Genomic DNA, 20,872 nt, shown 5'->3' with positions numbered 1-20,872 from the left:
TGACATCTCAATGCTTTCATCTATTCATATTTTTTATTCCAATTGAGATTTTCCTGGTTTTTGGTATGACAATCAATTTTTAATGAAAACCTAGATATTTTATATATTGTGTTATAAGACACTGGGTCTTATTTAAATCATCTCTTATAGCTGGCATCCCCTGATACCTTATATAGTGGAAAGGGGGAGCACTGTTGCATTGTTGCCAGGTGCAAGTAGACATCCAATTTCCCTACTCAGCCTCTTTGGCACCCAGTAGAAAAAATGGTTCCTGGGGGGATGGGGGGTGAGAGTGCCAGCTCTGAGCTAGACTTTTGCTAAGTCCACCCTTGCTGTTGGAAGTAGTAGTATTAGTCATAAAGCTACTAATACTACCAGTACTACTAGCAGTGCAACTGCTCCCCACCTGGCTCCTACTGACACCACGGTTGGGGCGGGACTTGCTTCATTTCTGCTGAGTGTGGTAAAAGTCTTCTTATCTATTTGGCCTCCGCTGACACCACACCAGTGGAGAGAGGAAGGCAAGTCTGGTTAATGCTTGGTGGGGGTTAACATGCGTGCTCCACATGTAGATTCCACTGACACTGTGAGGGAGGGGTCTTGTTACCACCCAGCAGGGATGAAAAATTCAGGCTTCCACTCACCTGGACTTCCCTGGCACAACCCTCGATCTGGGGGTTGGCTCCCTTATTACAGCACGGCAAGGGTAGAAGTCTAGGACCCATTTGGTCTTTGCTGGCATGGGAGCAGTAAAGACAGAGTGGTTTTCTGTAAGTGTTTGGCTGGGGTAGAGACATTACCATCTAATTTTTATCTGTCTTTGCTAGCCAGCTCCTTTCCTGGTTGTTTAGCTAGAGAGCAGGCTTTTACTGAGGCTTTTTTTTTTGGTCTACATTCAATGGCGTTTCTGGCTTACTAGCATTTTCACAACAAGTCTGGGACATATGAGGCAAAAAGCAAATCTAGGAACTCATCAACTGTCAGTGCTTGGATTTCAACATCCTTAGCCAGTCCGCCTGCATCCTTATAACTTTTAAAGGCTCCTCAGTTTTGTTTTATAACCAATATCCAGGTTTTTTTAGCTGGGCTTAGTGGGAGAAATCAAGAAAACTACACCTACATTTTTTCCTTGAAGCAGGACTTCTATAATAATGCTAATATTTTTAAATTACTTTTCATTTATTTTATAATGGTATTAAAATGTAATTCCATTATTAAATACAAAACACTGTGAAGAGGCTAATAATCCTGTTAAATGCTAAGGAGGAGTTACTAAACTTTTAACACAGGTGTCTGTGAAAAATGGTGAGTGAAAAATCCTTTCTACCAAGTTTACACACTTTTCTGAAGATTCGTGGAAATAAAACAAAGAGAAAAATGTATAGTATATTTAAAAATCTTTTAGAGTTTTTGGAATATATAAAAATATAAAAGTAGTAAATTAGGAAACAAAGTCAGATGGAAAAACCATCCATTTGTAATTACACAGACAATTTAATTTAGTAAAAGTATAATTGGAGTAATCTGAGGGAGAGTTATGTGTTCATTTAATCATAGGGTTTTTGTAATAATCTATAGAAAAGTCACATGACTGTATAAAAAATGCTATTTGTTAAGATTAAAATGTGAGCAATGTTACCTAATCGAACTTACAAGCTTTTGCACAACAAAGGAAATCATAAACAAAACAAAAGACAACATACAGACTAAAAGAAAATATTTGCAAATGATGCAAGTGACAAGGGCTTAATTCCAAACTATACAAACAGCTCATACAACTCAATAACAAAAAACCGAACAACTTGATCAAAAAATGGGCAGAAGACCTAAATAGACATTTATCCAGGGAAGACATACAAATGGCCAATAGGCACACGAAAAGATGTTCAACATCGCTAATTATTAGATAAACGCAAATCAAAACTACAATGAGGCATCACCTCACACTGGTCAGAATGGCCATTATTAAAAAGTCTACAAATAATAAATGTTGGAGAGGGTGTGGAGAAAAAGGAACCCTCCTACACTGTTGGTGGGAATGTAAATTGGTGCAGCCACTATGGAAAACAGTATGGAGGTTCCTCAAAAAACTAAAAATAGAGCTACCGTATGATCCAGCAATCCCACTCCTGGGCCTATATCTGGAGAAAAACATGGTTCAAAAGGATACATGCACTGCAATGTTCATTGCAGCACTATTTACAATAGCCAAGACATGGAAGCAATCTAAATGTCCATTGTCAGAAGAATGGATAAAGAAGATGTGGTACATATATACAATGGAATATTACTCAGCCATTAAAAAGAATGAAATAATTCCATTTGCAGCAACAGGGATGGACCTAGAGATTATCATACTAAGTGAAGTAAGTCAGAAAGAAAAAGACAAATACCATACGACATCACTTATATGTGGAATCTAAAATATGACACAAATGAACTTATTTACAAAACAGAAACAGACTCATAGACATAGAAAACAAAGTTATGGTTACCAAAGGGGAAAGGGGGGTGAGGAGGGGATAAATTAGAAGTTTGGGATCAGCAGATACAAGCTACTATATATAAAATAGATAAAGAACAAGCACCGCCTTTCCGACGGTGACGACCTCCCCACGAGAACATGCCTCTCGCAAAGGATCTCCTTCATCCCTCTCCAGAAGAGGAGAAGAGGAAACACAAGAAGAAGCGCCTGGTGCAGAGCCCCAATTCCTATTTCATGGATGTGAAATGCCCAGGTGAGGAGATTACTTGCAGTAGTGGGGAAAGCACTGGACCCCAAGAATTGGACAAAGGATGCTATAAAATCACCACCGTCTTTAGCCATGCACAAACAGTAGTTTTGTGTGTTGGCTGCTCTACCGTCCTCTGCCAGCCTACAGGAGGAAAAGCAAGGCTTACAGAAGGGTGCTCCTTCAGACGGAAGCAGCACTAAAAGCCCCTGGAATCAAGATGAATGGGAAACCATCCCAATAAACACATTTTGGATACGTTAAAAAAAAAAAAAAAAGAACAAGCACCTACTGTATAGCACAGGGAACTATATTCAATGCTTTGTAATAAACCATAATGGAAAAGGATATGAACAAGAATATGTGTATATATCTGAATCACTTTGCTGTACACCAGAAATTAACATTGTAAGTCAACTATACTTAAATAAAAAATAAATAATAAGTAAAATGGGAGCACAAAACCAAGCATTTTCCAATAAAATGTATAATTTAATTATGTATAATATTGATGTAAAACCACATTTCTCTATGTATGTATAGGAATGGTTTGTATATTTCCCTAGATTCCTATGTTGAACGTGTTTTTGGTGCCAAATTTGATAGGCTCAAGTTTTGTTTTTTTATAATAGAAAGTTGTAACAATTATCAAACACACTCCGTAAGAAAAAAAAATCTCACACTGAATAAAAATAATAAAGTCAATAACAAAAAGAATCTAATACTAGTTACAATAGCAAGAACAAGAACAACAAAAAAAATTGTCTAATATGTGACTTAGTAATAACATATAATATATGCCTTAGTTACTAACTTCTCACACTTTAATTATTCCCCATGCCTCCCAGAGACAGAATTCCTCTTGTTGGTTACTCAGGCCATAAATGTGAAAAATAGGCAAGAATCTCAGGACTACAGAGTTCCTCTAAATAAGAATATTTTTAATAGTTAAATGCTGTACATACTCAAATATAATGCAAATATGATTTTAGAATGCAGAAAACATTCAGCTTCTATCTGCTGAATATTATTTTAAGTGCTTATTAGAAAGAAAAATTGATGACCATAAAATATTTTTTAAATGTGTAGACTTTTAATAGTGTTTTTTCTTCAGTGGACAAACTTCAGAGAAATATAAATTTAATTTTAACATCTAAAATAACTGTCTTATTACATCAAAATGGGGTGGGGGGATTCCAAGGCATTTTTTATTTTTTGTACTGGGCGAGGACTTAATGATAATGCTAATATTAGATAACATATTTTAATTTATGAAGTTTAAGCATTAGCAGCAGATGGAAATTAAGTTTTTGTTAACTTTAACAGGAAGATCATGCCAAGAGGATCCCCAGAGAATAATTAAAATTGAGTTTTGTAGAAAAATTAATATTTTGAGGTCCATTGAAACCTAAGTTAAATTGTGTGATGACTCTTCTGATGATAATTTAATGAAAATGTTTCTTAGGAAGGAAAGAATTCAGGTGGCTAAGGTGACTGTGAGGTTGAAGGTGACCATGTTTTTGGTAAAGCTGATATATTCTAATCAAAGACAGCAACTAGGTAACACAAAAATAATAGTAAATAAAGGCTGAAAAGGGAGCTGGTAAGAAAATACAAGTTAAATATGCAGACATCAGGCTAAATTGTTATATAATTATTAAGCTGACAATGAAAGGAAATGAATTTTTAATGCCAAAAATCAGACACTTATTTCACTTATAAAGATTAGAATAAAATTGCAATTAAGTATTTGAACAAGTGACCTTCCTCATTCTGGGCTGAGCTTGAATAACTATTTTATAAATTAGGTATTACGACTCTCCTGAAAGAACTAGGTCAATTAAAAGTTAGTAAAGCCAGAAGTCCAGATGGCATTGAATTCACCCAACTAAAATTAACTCTCCTGGATTTGGCTGATTCTCATTATTCAATTATTCATGTGATATATGTGAAAATCTGGCAAATTGGAAAATTGCCAGTGATCTGCTCCGTCAGTGGGAGATGACTCAGTTCTCCTAATTACAGACTTAGTCACAATAAGTGTCTTCTCTTCCCCCCTAGGTATTTTTAAAAGCAACTGACTCTATAATATAAAAAAAAAAAAATTAACAATCAAAAGAAAATCACAGGTAATTTATTTTTTCCCACAAGTTAGTAACACAAGTAACCATTCACATAAAAGGTAACAAGTAGTCATCTAATGGAGAAGTAAACTCTGTATTGAATAAATTGATGAAGAAAAAAATTTAAGAAATGGAAACCTGCACAGAGGAAGAATTCTATATTCATACATTTTTGCACTACATTGTTTGTTTTATGACATTGAGTAAATCACGTTATCACTCAGATTCTTAATTTTCTATGCTATAAAATCAAGCACATGCACTTAAAAAAATCCTTGTCCTTTTTTCATATTTCTGATTTCCTGCTTTAAATTTATACAATTCTGTAGAAGAAAATTTAAATGACTAAACTTTTCAAGATTAAGCACATCTGTTGATAGCTAGCATGTGTTTCATATTATTTTACAAGGACTTATATACTGAAAATTATTTTATATTGTACCATCATATCATATGTATATACTTTAACAACAAAATGTTGCTTGTTCACTTGTGCTTTTCTGTTTTTTGTTTTTTTGGCAATATTCAACTAATACTCTGTGAAAACAATGATAATTACAATCAAAGATATAGATAACTTTATGTTTTCTCACTGAAGACTCACAATAACCCTATAAGGCATATGTATTTATTTTCAGTTTTCATTATTTATAGATGATGAAAATAAGGCGTAGTTAAGTTAAAGTACTTGACCTACCTGAAACAGTGTTTAAGTCAGTACTGCCCAATAGAAATATTTTGTGACCCACAAATGCTATTGATCATCTGAGCAGGAGGGTGACATAATCAAAAGGCAAGTGAAGAGAAGGGTGTTGTGGTGACCCTCAGGCTAGAAAAGGGTATCTGAATTTTTTGTTGTTAGTAGTGTTTTTACATTATCATTATGTCTTATTTCTTTTTTAATTTTTTAAATTTTTATATAATTTCAAAGGTTACTTTCTATTTACAGTTACTACAAAATATTGGCTATATTCCCTGTGTTGTACAATGCATCCTTAAGCCTATCTTACACCCAATAAGTTTATGCCTCTCATCCTCCCCACCCCTTTATTGCCCCTCCCCGCCCCGCTGGTAACTACTAGTTTGTTCTCTGTATCTCAGAGTCTGCTTCTTTTTTTGTTATATTCATCAGTTTGTTATATTTTTTAGATTCCACATATAAGTGATATCATACAGTTTTTGTCTTTCTATGTCTGACTTACTTCACTTAGCATAATGCCCTCCAAGTCCAAGGGATATCTAAATTTAAATAAGACATTTTGGAGGCCACTGAAACATTCTGGTTGTGAGAAAAGTGAGGCCAAGAATCATAATGACAGGAATGCAAAGAAAAGGAAGAGTTTGAAAGGAAACAGAAAGATATGTTTTTATTATCTATTTGCAATATGACCTAGCGAAAAACATAAATTACCTCTTCAGGATGATAGAATTCTTTTCGGATTAAAGCCAACACTGGCAATGGAGGAGCGTGCACTATTTTAGAGAAAAAGGCTATGACCTGGATTTAGTTGATCAATTTGCAATATAACAAACATCTCATCTCTGTAGTCCAACTGGGTAAATCAGTTGTTTATTTTCCGTGCTAGAGATCACTTAGCACAGATAATCAAGATTCCTTGTACAATAGTTACAGTAGACACAAGAATGAGGTAAAGAGACCAGGTCAGGAAAAATGGTTTACATAAATATTGTATCTCAAAGGTAGATGGGATAATTTCTATGTGTAAAATTCATAAAATATTATTAGGCTATCTAAATAAAAAGTACTCAGATAATATTACCTTGATCTTTATATTGTTCAAATTTTATAGCCTTGCTTAACAATAAAAATTACAATTGGCTGTACTAATTTCCCAAACAATGAAAATTGTATGGTACTGAGGAGCACAGAGTGCAAAATACTCTGTGTCTTGTTTAATGCATTTGTCACTTTACAGAGTTGGAAACCAAGTCCTAATTAGGCTTGGTTAAATGGCATTGCTAAGGTCAAGTAGTAATAGTTAAGAACATGAATTAAAAATTAAAACATAATTGGTACTAAAACATTTTTAGTTTTTTTATAAATTGAATGCACTGTGATGAACTGAACCTCATATTAAACACACCTTTAAATCGTTCCTAAAAATGAGAATAATATTATTAGTCAAATTTCAGAGAAGTCTGGGCTGTCCCAAAGTGAGTATGTTATGCTCCCATCTCCCTCTGTACATTTAAATAGCATTACACAAAGATTCACTTACTATGTTAGTGGACAAAGAGAAATATCATATATTAATTTAAACTAGTTATTACCATAGTATGATGGTATTTACTCCTGAAATTCAAAGTCTAATTTCTCTCTTTGTAATTAAAATATTTTCAAGGGTAGATTTTAGTCATCAATAATGCTAAGCAAGGCTCATGTCTACCAAAAACACACAAAAAAACAAAAAGGTTTCTGTATTTAGAAACAGTTTCCTTTTTTCCTTTGCCTTACATATGTGCTTTGAAATAGTAACAAAAAGACAATTAAAAATAATGAACAAAGTTTCCATTTACAGCAAAATGGTAGACTGCCTCTACCATGAAAGTAATTAAATATGCTAGACTGGGTCTTTTAAAATTGTTGAACTGAGAATAAAATTAGAATTCTTCAGAAGCAAAAATCTGAAAAAGCAAAAACACAGAAATAAGAAACAGTTTAAAACTGAACAATGCTATAAGTCAACAACTATTGGACACAGCTAAAGTAGTTCTAAGCATGACATTTATAATCTCAAATGCTTACATTAGAAACCCCCGAAATACTGAAAAGTAGTTAGATGTACACCTGTAACAGGAATAAAAAATCACAGCAAGAAGAAGAAAGGAGAAAAAAACAGAGAACAAAGTAACAGAAAAATACAACATGGAGAATCAATAAAAGACAAAAGTTGTATCGCTGACATAGGCAATGATAGATAGATAGATAGATGATAGATAGATAGATGATAGATAGATAGATAGTCCAATAGATAAATTGGACTACATGAAAATTAAAACGTTTTTCTTCAAAGGATACAATCAACAAAGTGAAAAGGCACCCTACAGAATGGGAGATAATATTTTTAAATCATGTAACTTGTAAGGGGTTAATATCCAGCATACGTAAAGAACTCCTTTAGCTCAACAAAAACAAAAAGAACCAACAACCAAGTTATAAAATGGGCAAGGGACTTAAATAGACATTTCTCCTAAGAAGATATACACATGGCCAAGGAGCATATGAAAAGATGCTTGACATCACTAATCACTAGGGAAATGAAAATCAAAACCACAATGAGATATCACCTCATACCTATTAAGATGGCTACTATGAAAGAGAGAAGACAGGAAGGAGGGAAGGAAGGAAGGAAAGGAAGGAAGGAAGGAAGGAAGGAAGGAAGGAAATAAGTAATGGTGTTGGCAAGGATGTGAAAAAACAGAACTTTCGACCTTTGTGCACCGTTGGTGGGAATGTGCAGCCAGCAGCCACTGTGGAAAACAATAAAGCGGTACCTTTAAAAATTAAAAATAGAATTACCATGTGATGCAGCTATTTTACTTCTGGATATACACCACCCCCAAAGTTGAAAGCTGGATCTCAAAGAAATATTTGTATACTCAGGTTCACAGCAGCAATAGCTAAAAGGTAGAAGCAACCCAAATGCCCATAGACAGATGAGTGGATAATGTGGTATAAACATGCAATGGAGTATTATTCAGCCTTAATACATTCTACAACATGGGTGAACCATGACATTCTGCTATATCAAATAAGCCAGTCACAAAAGACAAATACTGTATGATTCTACTTATTTGAGCTAGGTAGAATAGTCATAGAAAGTAGAAAGGTGTTTGCCAGGGCTGGGGAAAGAGCAATGGAGAGTTATTATTTAATGGGTACAGAGTTCCAGTTTTCACAAGGTGAAAAGATTTCTAGAGCTGGATGGTGGTGATGGTTGCACAACAATATGAACATATTTAATACCACTGAACTGCACACTTAAAAATGGTCAAGATGAAAAAAAAAAAAAAATGGTCAAGATGGTAAATTTTATGTCATGTGTATTTGGCAACTATTTAGAAAAAAATAAATTTCTTTTTAAAAAGTATGATCCAGACACATATTTTCAGAGATGTGGAATATATATTTCGTATAGTTACAACAAAAAATAATTTGAGGAGAAAGGTTCAAATGAATGGTATGACTGGCATTAAATTCATTGTTTAAGATTTTTATTTTACAAATTTTATCCTGTGTTTTACTCTATATTGTACCATAGGATTGTATATATGAGATAGGAAATTTTTTAAATGGGATCTTGTTGCCAAAGAATTATTTGAAAGGAAATCACTTTTATTTTCCAGTCCCTTAGCAATTTCTAGATTGCTTCTATAAAGGGAGCTACCCCATGTTCCTTAAAAAATAACTATACCTATTATAGGATATTTTACTCTCTCTAATTTATAATTTGCTAATCTGAAAATATTATTGTTACTTAATCCTTATGAAAATAAACTTTAAATCTCAAAATTAGTCTTCAGAATAAAAATGAAATATACTCCTGAAATTAATCTCATGCATTTTATTTTAATCTTCTAGTGTAGTAGTTTAGAAATTTTGCCCAGTTTTACAGACCTCTCTTCAGGGACTGCAGCTGTAAGACATGGAGTGGGCAATGGAGCCAATCTCTACTTGTCTGTATATTCTCTCCTCTTTGTTACTTTTAGTTTTTAGAATATTGGTGCTCACTTTTTTTGTTTTCTTAAGAAAACTGTTGTTCTAAGTGACTACTATTTAAAATAACACAAAGCAAAAAGCCCACAATAGGAAGGGTTAATAAGGAAGAAGATGATATATTGAACCCGAAGAATTTACAGTTGATTGTATGGGAATTTTTTACTGTCTCTTGACTTTTGGTTTACCAAGAAAAACTCTGACAGTTCATACTCACATTTATAAAAGCATATAGGCTTTCTGAGCCCATTAGCTTGTCATTCAGATAGTGATTCAAGTGCTAGTCCACTACGATGAAATGAAAATACATTTTTGTAGTGTTTTCAATACTAATATATTTTTATATATGCTTACAATAATTTCAATACCATTCTGACATGTTTTATCAACCAAAAAAATTTTGGAAGAAATACGATAGGATATGTAAAATGCCTAGCACAATGTCTGGCATTTAATTATTTACTAAAGGAGCACCGCTAAAAGCTAAGACCATCATCATTATGGCCATTTAAAATCTATATCATGAGTTTCTCATATTGAATCCTCATAACGTTTTCCCTTTGTTACTGTTTCCTCAGCCTTCTTCCCCTCCCCCAGTTTCTCTACCTCATTAATTATATAATCACAGAACAGCCCTCTTTGAAAATACCTGAAGCCTCCACCTTCTAACCCAAGGCTTCTTACTGCTCATCCTCAACCATCATCTACATTACTTATCCTATACTTTTCCCTCTCCAGGTCATTCAAAATACACAAGGTGAGAATAAATTAAATTAACTGATTAGCCCATGATGCATTACAAAATGGCTATTTAATTTTCAACGCAAAGGGCATAATTCAAGTCAATAAACATTGAATGAATACCTGCTAATGTAAGTAATTCCTTAACCATGGGCTGGATTCCATAGTTTAAGGAAAGAACTAAGGACTCTCCATTTCCCTCACATCTTCTTAGCCACTTGGTAAATCAGTTCTTCATGCCAGAGCCTGGTCTAAAACCCTTGTATCTTTCATTTCCAAACCCAAGCATTTTCTGTTATCCTGTATCTTCTCCTTGATTCTAGGAGTCAGGAGTTTAGTAAGAGTGCCAGGGAACTAAAACAGTAAGCCCAAAGTCTCACATGTTAGTATTTAGTATCATCCATTTTTGTGGTTTGAAAAGGTAGGCCATTTATTTTAATCTTGATTATCAAGGAAGGCTTCATAAAAGACACAGGATTTAAACTTTGCCTTGAAAACTGACAAGAATGTTCATATACGAGAAATGTGAGTAAAGCATTCAAGGTTAAAGGAAAGACTATATGCACAGGCATAGATAATAAAAAGTGCACTGAATGTTGATGGAACGGAGATTAATCCCAGGTTACTGAAAGATAGACTGTAAGGAGGTAAATAATAAAATTTGGGAAAAAACCACACACACAAACATGGTGGTTGGCAACAGAGTATAATGATTAAGAGTTTGAGGTTTGAAACCAAAAAGAATAGGAATAAAATAGAACTAATAATGATGCTTGTTTTGAGGATTCAAAGAGGAATGTTAATGAGTTAATCACAGAATCTGGAAAACAGTATTAACCAAATGTCACTATTAATTTTACTGTTATCTTGAGTATATATAGAATAAAGATTGCTTTATTCTGTGAGAAAGCTTAAATCATCATAGTTTTATTTTTTAAAAAAGGATCAAAAAGCTTTCCTTGTATAAAAAGAAGTTTATTTGATCTTTTAGGTAAAATAAAAATACAAAAAAACTGGTGACACTGAATAGATGAGAGAGAGAGAGAAATTGGAACTAAAGAGAATAGAGGGATAAAACAAATGTAAAGTCTATTGCCACAGATCAAAAAGAGTTTATAAAGACTGAAACATCAAAACTTATAAGGATGGTGCCAGTAGAATGAACACTCACATGCCTGGAAGCATGTTGATCACATTTTCTGAATATAAATTCAAAGCATATGGTCTTTTAATTGCACAGAATATTTAAAATCAAGACTGTCCAGAAAACTCCAGTCACGATAACTATTTCTAAGGTCACCTTGTAGATGAAAACACTTAATAATAGAAGCTTTTTTATGTTTAAGTAACTAACCACATTTGAAATACTGTCAAGACTTAATAGAAAATGATGGTCATTTATAAATTGTGTTCTTGAAAAGCTGAACATAATAACAGTCCGAAGAGTTCCTACATAGTTGAAAATGAGCTATAAATTAGAGACATTATAAAAGGGAATATACATGCATTTCAAAGAACTAAATAAATCTTGGAATGGTATCAAAGCATGGAGGCAAGTCAAAATAGAGAATTTCTAACAATACATTTATATGCTCCCCAGAGGCATTTGAAAAAAAAGTTATGCATCTCAGTGATCTTCTAAATTTATCTACCCTACCCTAGAGTGTTGAAATATATAAAGCAGCTTTTCCTAAGTTCAAAATACCTTAGTTGTAGATCTGGTTATATCTAAGTTGTCTCTGTGTCTCTAAATAGGAAATGAAATAGACCTTAAGGAGTATTTTCAATATTCTCAGGTTTTCTTCTGAAAAGATTCTTCCCAAAGTTACTGAGAGATTACAAATGTGAGAGGTACAAAGGTTTTGAAAGCAGAGTAAGATAAAATTTTTAAATTAAAGCTCTAAAATACTGACCCCAAATCTTAAATTAAATCTCATTTTGTATCATCAGATAATAACAGATAGCTAAGGATATGGGTGATATTTGGGGGAAATGTCACATCATATGTGAAGGGCTATTTCTTTCATGGTCTCTAACATTTAATTGGAAATCTTTGCCAACTTGTGGATATAATAACCTATTCTGGGAATATGTGGCTTATTGCTTAAGCAAAATTGTCATTCTATTCAATTTGAGTTTAAAACATTCATTTCAAATTCACCAATATATTCTTGCAATAACTAATACTGTGATCAATTACAAACTTTACATTGCATAATGATTTTTAATTTAAAAATAGCTTTTAACATATATATTGTCATGTTAAGATGGGGACCACAGATTACAAAAGATTTACAATAAATTGAAAATAGAAAAGAATTAAAAGTATAATTGGCTGTACCTATTTGAGTATAATTAAATATAATGGGAAAAATTGGTTGTCTAGTTAATGAAGTACAGGGGATTAGTACTTCCAGGGTTTTTTGAGACTACCTCAAGAGAAGTTGGTACTATGCTTAGTAAATCAGTCCAACAAAATTTGGTAGTGTCTTATTATGATGCATTTATATCAAGCCAATAAGTAAAATGAAAGTAGAAGAAATAGGTAGCATATATGAAGCAGGAGCATGAAAAAAAGCAGAAGTCAGGGTGGGGAGAGGTGAGGAGGGCAAAATGAAAGGGACAAAAGTGGTAAAATAATATGCACCAAAACCATAATGGGAACTGAACACATTTTGTTAAGTAGGGAAGGCTATCTAAACAGAGAAAACTACAAAGGAGAACTCTACAAACTATGTGATCTATATTGGAACAGTAAATACATATAATGTAAAGTATATCTACCCATTTTTACTTGTGCAACATTTTCATTCATATAATAACATCATTAAAAATATGCTCCAGGCATTTTGATAAGTGCTTTCTAAGTTGTATCTTATTTAATCCTCATAACAACCCTTGAGGTAGCTACTTGGACTCTCCCTACACAACGAATTAGAAAACTGAGGTTTAAGGACGTAAGTAACTTGTACAGATACACACTAAGAAAAGTGGAATTCTAGTTCAGATTCATCTGACCTTGACGGCCTCTTACTGTTTGAGTTTTATGCCTCTATTATGCAGATACTTTGTGAACTAAATATTAAAACACTTTTCAAGTCATGTTATCAAATTCAGAAAAACAGTGGCTAAGTACTTGAATGTCTGGGCTGAACTTTCTTCTGTCAGATGTGATTTTATAAAATAAAATACAGCTGGAAGAGACTTTAAGAGCCACCTAGTGCACTTATGGACCTTGTTTTTTTTTTTTGCTAAATGATCTGATTTATTTTCAACCTATAATGGGTGACTTGTATATATAGAGACTGGGCTAGACATTTTGATATTTAAAAAGAATATTTTAAAACTTTGATCCTCCATCCGGGGTCAAACTGCATCAAAAATCTACTTTTTTTTTTTTTAATAAAATAGGGAGAAGTTTTTTTTTTTTTTCCTAATTTATTTATTTATTTATTTTTTGGCTGTGTTGGGTCTTCGTTTCTGTGCGAGGGCTTTCTCTAGTTGCAGCAAGCGGGGGCCACTCTTCATCGCGGTGCGCGGGCCTCTCACTATCGCGGCCTCTCCTGTTGCGGAGCACAGGCTCCAGACGCGCAGGCTCAGTAGTTGTGGCTCACGGCCCCAGTTGCTCCGCGGCATGTGGGATCTTCCCAGACCAGGGCTCGAACCCGTGTCCCCTGCATTGGCAGGCAGATTCTCAACCACTGCGCCACCAAGGAAGCCCCAAAAATATACTTTTTAATGGAGAATAAAATATCTGAGAAATGCACACACAAATAATATGCTGTGGAAATGGAGAGAAAGGTATAATTAATGGTAACCAAGGAAATTAAATCATAAGAAAGTAAGTTACACTTGAAGGTATTAAAGGATTATTAATATTTCAATAAATGAAAAAATGAGAAAAGATTTATTCTGGGAAGGAGGGAACAGTATAGACACTGGAAATATCATTTCATCAGTTTTTCTCCCTTGTTTAATGGGAATAAAACTCAGAAAAGTATAGTGATGATCGAGGAAGTTAATGGATACAAAGCTCATGTAATATTTGAAATAATGTAAATGTTACCACTACCACCAATGCTGTTGTTATAGTTAGAGAATAGAGTGGGCAGTTGCCATGAGTATTCTTGGAAAATACATTTTACAATGAAACTAATAATAGGTCATTTTACAGAGAATGATCAAATATGATATGACTTAGGAATAGAGTATAATAAAAACTGACTGGAAAAAAGAGATATGACTATGGGATATTATTTGACACAGTTTTAGAAAAATAAATTTAGGCCAGATAATGGAGGATCTTAATAAAATCCATCGAATTTGAAAATTTATTTCTGGACTAATTCTCATGGCTAGGTCTTTGAGAAAGGAAGTAAAAAGATTCAATTTATGTTTTAATAACATATCACTTTATAAATATATTAATAGGCTTATCAATTAACAACACACGTTATGTGTTTTAGTTCATATTATTAATTTGATAACTTTCAAAAGTAGGACACATAATATTTTGTGTAATTTGCAGATAAAGAAATGGGAGACTTGACACATTAAATGATTTCCATGTCATTAGCTTGTAAGTGGTAGAGCCAAGACTGAACCTAGTCCTCTAACTTCAAATCTAAGCTTTCTGCACAATGTACTCATTCATTCATTTGGTTTATTTCTGGAGGAACTACTGTGTGTATGAGTATTATAATAGTGATTAATACAGACACAGCCCCTGCCATCATGCAGTTTACAACCTAGCAGTAGAGACAAAAATATTTAGGTTGTGACCTATAGTATAATAAGTGATATTTAAATTTTAGAAGTAGAACTTCAGGAACACAAATGAGGAATAATCATCTAGACAGGGGAATAAGGGAAGGTTTCCTGGAGAAACAAATTCTGGGGTAGGCAGGATGAATTTGGAGATTGGGATTGACATATATACACTAATAAGTATAAAATAGATAACTAATAAGAACCTGCTATATAAAAAATAAATAAAATAAAATTCAAAAGTTCAAAAAAAAAAAACCTAAAACTGGTTTGGAGTTCACAGGAAAGGAATGGAATAAAAAAAGACACAATGACATTTTAAATTTTCAGATAATTATTCTGCAAGTATTTGTTAAGTACCTAATATATAGAGGCTCTGATTACCATGAACAATGAAACATATCCAAAAGAAAATAAATGTCTTTTTTAATTAAAAAAAAAAAAAAAAATTCTGCGGTAGGCAGAATAATGCCCCCACTTCCAAATGTCCACATTCTACTCCAAGGAACCTGTGAATATCTTAGGTATGTGACAAAGGAGAAAGAAGTTTGCTAATCGGCTAACTTTAAAATAGGGAGATTATCCTGGATTAACCAGGTGGGCACAATGTAAACAAAGGGATTGTTAAAAAATGGATGAGAGAATCAAAAGAGAGAATCAGAGATGGCAGCATAAGAAAGACTTGGCTTGACCATGCTGGCTTGACATGGTCATAGACCAAGTGATGCTGGTGACCTCTAGAAAGAAAAAAAGGCAAAAGCATTCATTTGGTTCTAGAGCCTTTAAAATAAGTACAGCACTACTGACATTTTCTTTTTAGTATGAGACCCATGTTGAACTTCTGGCCCCCAGAACTAAAAGATAATAAATTTGTGTTGTGGTAAGCTATCAAGTTTGTGGTAATTTGTTATAGCAGCAATAGAAAATTAATACAGATTCCTACACTGAGGCCTTCAATGTACTAGTAAGAATCATGGCATCTCTATGATGAATCATTTAAAATTCATAAGCAGGGAAGTAGCAGAAAGTTTGTACTTAAGAAAATAGCACAAGTGTTAAAGATGTAGGAGATGAGAGTTAAAGGAGAGGGTAATCAAGACGGAAGACAAGTATTAATGGTAAGTTGACAGAAAGGTGCTAAAGACTGTGATGAAATAAAAAACAGGGTCCCTGCCTCCAGACCAATAGGTATTCTCATGCTAAAACAATCACATATAATTATAATAAAATTTGAAGGAGCACCACCATGCAAAATCCAGAGGGAGAATTGAACTTAAGGCAAAATGCCAGAAAGATTGTAAGGAAGGTCCTGAGAAAAAGTGATGTCTGAGCTGTAAGAGAGTAAGATGAGTCAAGCTTCTTTAGGAGAAATGTAAAAGGGCAGAAGAAATCATCTCTAGTAGAGAAGAGCATGGGCGTGTGGCTTAATACAAGATTGATATGTTGACAAATAATAACTTTAGGTGACTAAAGTTAATATTTCCAGTGTAAAACATCTCTAGGTCATGATAAAGTTAAGAATGTGACCAAGAAAATAGTTGTCCAAGTAAACCGAAGGTGAAAGGAGCTAAACATGAAAATGTAGAGGAACTAAAAGACTGGCATATGATGTGTGTGTGGCCCAAATGGATGTTTAAATTAGCCCCAGATATTAGTCAAGACTTGGTTTAAGAGGAGCGTATACACTTTGTTATTAAGCAGAAACTAACACTCCATTGTAAAGCAATTATACTCCAATAAAGATGTTAAAAAAAAAAAAAAAGAGGAGTGTATAGAGCCTGGAGATACAGTCTCCAGAAAATGTCATGAAATGACCTATCGATCAATATTTTACAGGATGAGGAGAGGGAAGGGGGAAAATGGTCTGACAGTTTAAGCTTTAAAACAGCCGATGATTTTATTCAATGGCAGAAGAGATACTGACAGGGAGTAATAATACGGTAGTGGTGTAAGGAAGTTAATTTAAGGTAAGGAAGGGTGAGTGAGAATAAGCTTCTCCTCCTTGATTTGGCTGCAGGGAAAATAGCTTCAGTGGAGAGCTAGGTGTCAATTATACCACTACGAGGTAAAGAAGCTTACTATGTGGGATGTTTATTTACTGTGAAATCAGATGTTCCAGAAGGTATGGGGAAAATGCCAGGTAGGGGTCAGATTAAAGGGAAGTTTTTTCAGGAGAAACGTAGCACACTAACATCTGAGAGACTAGCAGAGGACATAAACCGTCGGCACTCTGTATCCAGGGGTTCTGCATTGGTGGATTCAATCAACCACAGATTTAAATTTTTTGAAAAAAATTCCAGAAAGATCCAAAAAGCAAACCTTGAATTTGCTCTGCACCCAGCAACTATTTTCAGAGCATTTATATTGTATTTACAAACATTCACATTGTATTAGGTATTATAAGTAACCTAGAGATGATATAAAGTATACAAGAGGATGTGCATAGGCTATATGCAAATACTATGCCATTTTATATAAGGAACTTGAGCATCCACAGATTTTGGTATCCACAGGGGGTCCTGGAACCAGTCCCCCGTGGATACCAAGGGACAGCTGTAATGAGCAGCTTATGTCTGGCAACACTAGGCCATGATGACCATATGAAGAATGAATGCAGAGTCTAGAAATCATAGGATGGAAAACTTGCTAGGGCTTATTTTAATAGACCAAATAAAAAATAATAAGTAAAATAAAGTCACAGAAGGAATAAATAAAGAAATAAGAGAATCATTACATATTTGAATCTATAAGACTTAGCCACCATAACCTAAAAGTATGAAAGGGAAAGGTGAAGGAGAAAAGTCCGATGTTGCTATTCTAAGAAATTAGAAGGCTGATGATGCTAATATAGGGACATACACAATAAGGAGTGAGTTTTGGAATACAGCGTGTTCATTTTCTCAAATACTAAGCCTGAGGTAGTAGGGACATCCCAGAGGAGGTACCTACCAAATCATCTGAAATTTTGTTCTGGAATTCAGCGATTAGGGGATTAGGTCAGGGATTAATCTACACTCTCCAAAATCATCAACACACAACTATAGTTAAAGCTATGTTAAATATATGATCACCTATAGAGAAAGAAGTTTAAGAAGAAAAATATGACTAAGAACAAAACACTAAGAGAAATTATCATTTAAATTGTGGACAGAGTAAAAGGACAGAACAGAAAGCCATGAAATGTTCTGGGAGTTCAGAAGAGAACTAGAAATGATATAGACTTTGGAAGGTAAGTATTAACTGTGGTCATATACACAAAGTAGCCGAAAAATCATTGGAAATGTTAATTAAGCACTTTGTTTCACATGTTGTTCCAACTGTAGCAGTGAGTATTAATTGATCACCAAAACCATTCCCTTTTTTCTTGAGCACACAGGTGGGCACCATGCTTCCTTCCCCTTTGCAGAGGATGTGGCTCTGTAATTGAGATCTAGCTACTAGAATAGGAGCGAAAGTGATGTCTACCACATCCATTCCTGGCCAACCAAACCGCCAACACAATTCACTATGTGCTTTTCCTATTTATTTTAGTAAACGCAGCCTTAAGAAAGCTCTATTAAGTTGAGAGAGAAAAAGGCATGGGGCAAGAAGCCAAATAAATACAGGAGATCTTGAAAACTATGACTCCATAAAGACTTTGAGTGGGATTACATAACATTGGAAGCAAATAAATTCAAAGAACACTAACTAGGGTTTTATGGACCCAATATTGACAAAGAAACCATAAAACCCAGATCAAATGAAACAATGAGAAAACGTTTACCTGTTTAAACCTTGAAAACTTTTAACTGTTTGAGCCTTAAAACAGCTCTATGTGTCCACCCTAGAATAGGCAAGTGGGCTGCAGAAGCAGTGGTGGCCCCAAGGAGGAAACTCCACCTAATGCCCATTGCAGATATGGCCATGAAGAGCAACGGGTAAGGAAGAATCTTCAAGAAGGAAGAGTTCAGGACCACAGAGAACACAGACACTAATTTTCTCACAGAGAGCAGAGCCTAAGTCTAATCAATCTACGTATTCCTAGGGTAGGAAGTCTTCAGCATGTCTACCAGCAGGGTTGCATACCATCTATTGGTCAATAATTACTGTATGTCTTCTATTCTTCTTCGGAGAAGAAGAGAGAATCTCTCTCTTCGGAGAGATTGTATTATGGTTGTCCAGTCTCCAGTCCATAGAATAAGTCTTTTTAGTTCATTAGTTGAAAGAACTCTGCTACACCCAGAGATCTTGGGTACAATGACTTGATAAAACTTTGATCTTTCTTCCTTGGGGTGTAAGTGTATTCTACATATAAAAAAGAAGGTTGAATAGATATCTGATGTCCAGAAGGGTGGAATTTTACAGAGATTGCTAGCTGATCGCCACTCTCAGTTCTTCCTCAACACAAAGCCAAACCACATTTTCTAGCCTCCCATATTGTCTCCCATATTGATAGAAGTAGCCACATGATTGAGTTCTAGCAAAAAGAAGGCACACGGAAATGAAGAAACTCATTTCTAAGCTTGGTGCATGAAAACATCTCATGATAGGTCCTCCATGATCCATCCCAACCAGCAACTGCACACCAATGCGGTGGAAGATGGTAGAGCTGCCAGCAACAGGGGGCCCTGAATGACTTCTACCAACAGGATGAAAAAAGGAATTAGTGAAAAGCCAACTTGAGCCATCCTCCGGAACTCAAGGCAAAGAACAAAAACATACAAATCACTAGAGCAACTATGTAACAGACCAATCCCCAAGGATATTCACATTCGCAGTCAGTTTAATCTTTTCTTGAACATTTAAGTTTCAGGAAATATTCTAAGCAGTGTGGGCACAGGTGAGAAAAAAATAGACAAGGTCCCTAAACAAAATAATTTCAGGTAAGAATAAATGCTCTAAAGGAAAAAAAAAAGAAAAAAGAAAAAAAGCCCCAGCACTCTTACCTCTGCAGACCAGGAATACGAACATCGGAGTGTTCTGTGAGTGCCGAAAATGGTTTAGTCACTGAAACTTGGGAGTTTGTTTGTGACAATTGCTAATGGAACCTCAACCCAGACATTCTTACAACTCTGTTAGGTAGATTCATTAACTTCATTTTAGATATAAGAAAATGGAGACCCTGAGAAGTCAGGCGACTTGCCCAAGTTTACACTAATTAGTATGTAGCAGAGTCAGATTTGAACCCAGGAAGTTTGGCTACAGATGCCCTTCTCTTAACATGTCTTACAGGTGTTACTGTATGACAAAAAGTGTTTGAGATCGAACAAGAATAAGCACTGATGATCCTGGAAAGAATTATTTTAGAGTAGTCGTGAGGATAAGGTGTGATTGTGTACAGAAGATAAAAGATAGTGAATATAAACTATTTTACTGAATCGCTCACCTAAGATGGATCATTTTCATAGATCCTGACAAACTCAGCATTATAAAGCTTAAGAATTGCAGATACCCTTGAGACCTCTAAAATCTGAATACAATTGTATTTCTAGGCAAAAACATCAATGATAATATTCACCCTGAATAAAAGTTCTGAAAGAACTTCTGGGCTTGTGCTAAATACATTTTAAATTCACTAATTTAGCATTCTTTTGTATTCAACATAAGCAAATAAAAGGGTCAATATAGAAAAATTGTTAATTTTTGTAATGGTTTTCATTACGCTACAGTATCTCTAAAATAGCTTGCCTTTCAAAAGGCAGTTGCTCTCAGCAGCAGCCTATCTAAGGATCTTTAGAAAAAGCAAGACACATAGTAATTGTTGCTAAGTTTTAGGCTTAAAAATGGACGAG

At 34.4% G+C, this 20,872-nt stretch overlaps 2 protein-coding genes across 3 annotated transcripts in view; one reads left to right on the top strand and one right to left on the bottom strand.

Moving 5' to 3' along the window:
- Window positions 1-20,872, bottom strand: part of BRINP3 (BMP/retinoic acid inducible neural specific 3) — a 419,565-nt gene that overhangs the window by 254,983 nt on the left and 143,710 nt on the right. The gene's annotated exons all lie outside the window — the stretch shown is intronic.
- On the top strand, window positions 2,596-2,990 carry LOC133087709 (small ribosomal subunit protein eS27). The gene is made up of 2 exons (XM_061185296.1): window positions 2,596-2,738; window positions 2,796-2,990. The coding sequence occupies exons 1-2, from the start codon at window positions 2,624-2,626 to the stop codon at window positions 2,933-2,935; spliced, it is 255 nt and encodes an 84-aa protein (XP_061041279.1). The 5' UTR covers window positions 2,596-2,623; the 3' UTR covers window positions 2,936-2,990.

This window comes from Eubalaena glacialis, chromosome 3 (genome assembly GCF_028564815.1).
Source record: "Eubalaena glacialis isolate mEubGla1 chromosome 3, mEubGla1.1.hap2.+ XY, whole genome shotgun sequence".
NCBI classification, from domain to species: Eukaryota; Metazoa; Chordata; class Mammalia; order Artiodactyla; family Balaenidae; genus Eubalaena; species Eubalaena glacialis.
The sequence above is the reverse complement of the archived record's forward strand: the minus strand, read 5'-3'. Positions and strand labels throughout refer to the sequence as shown.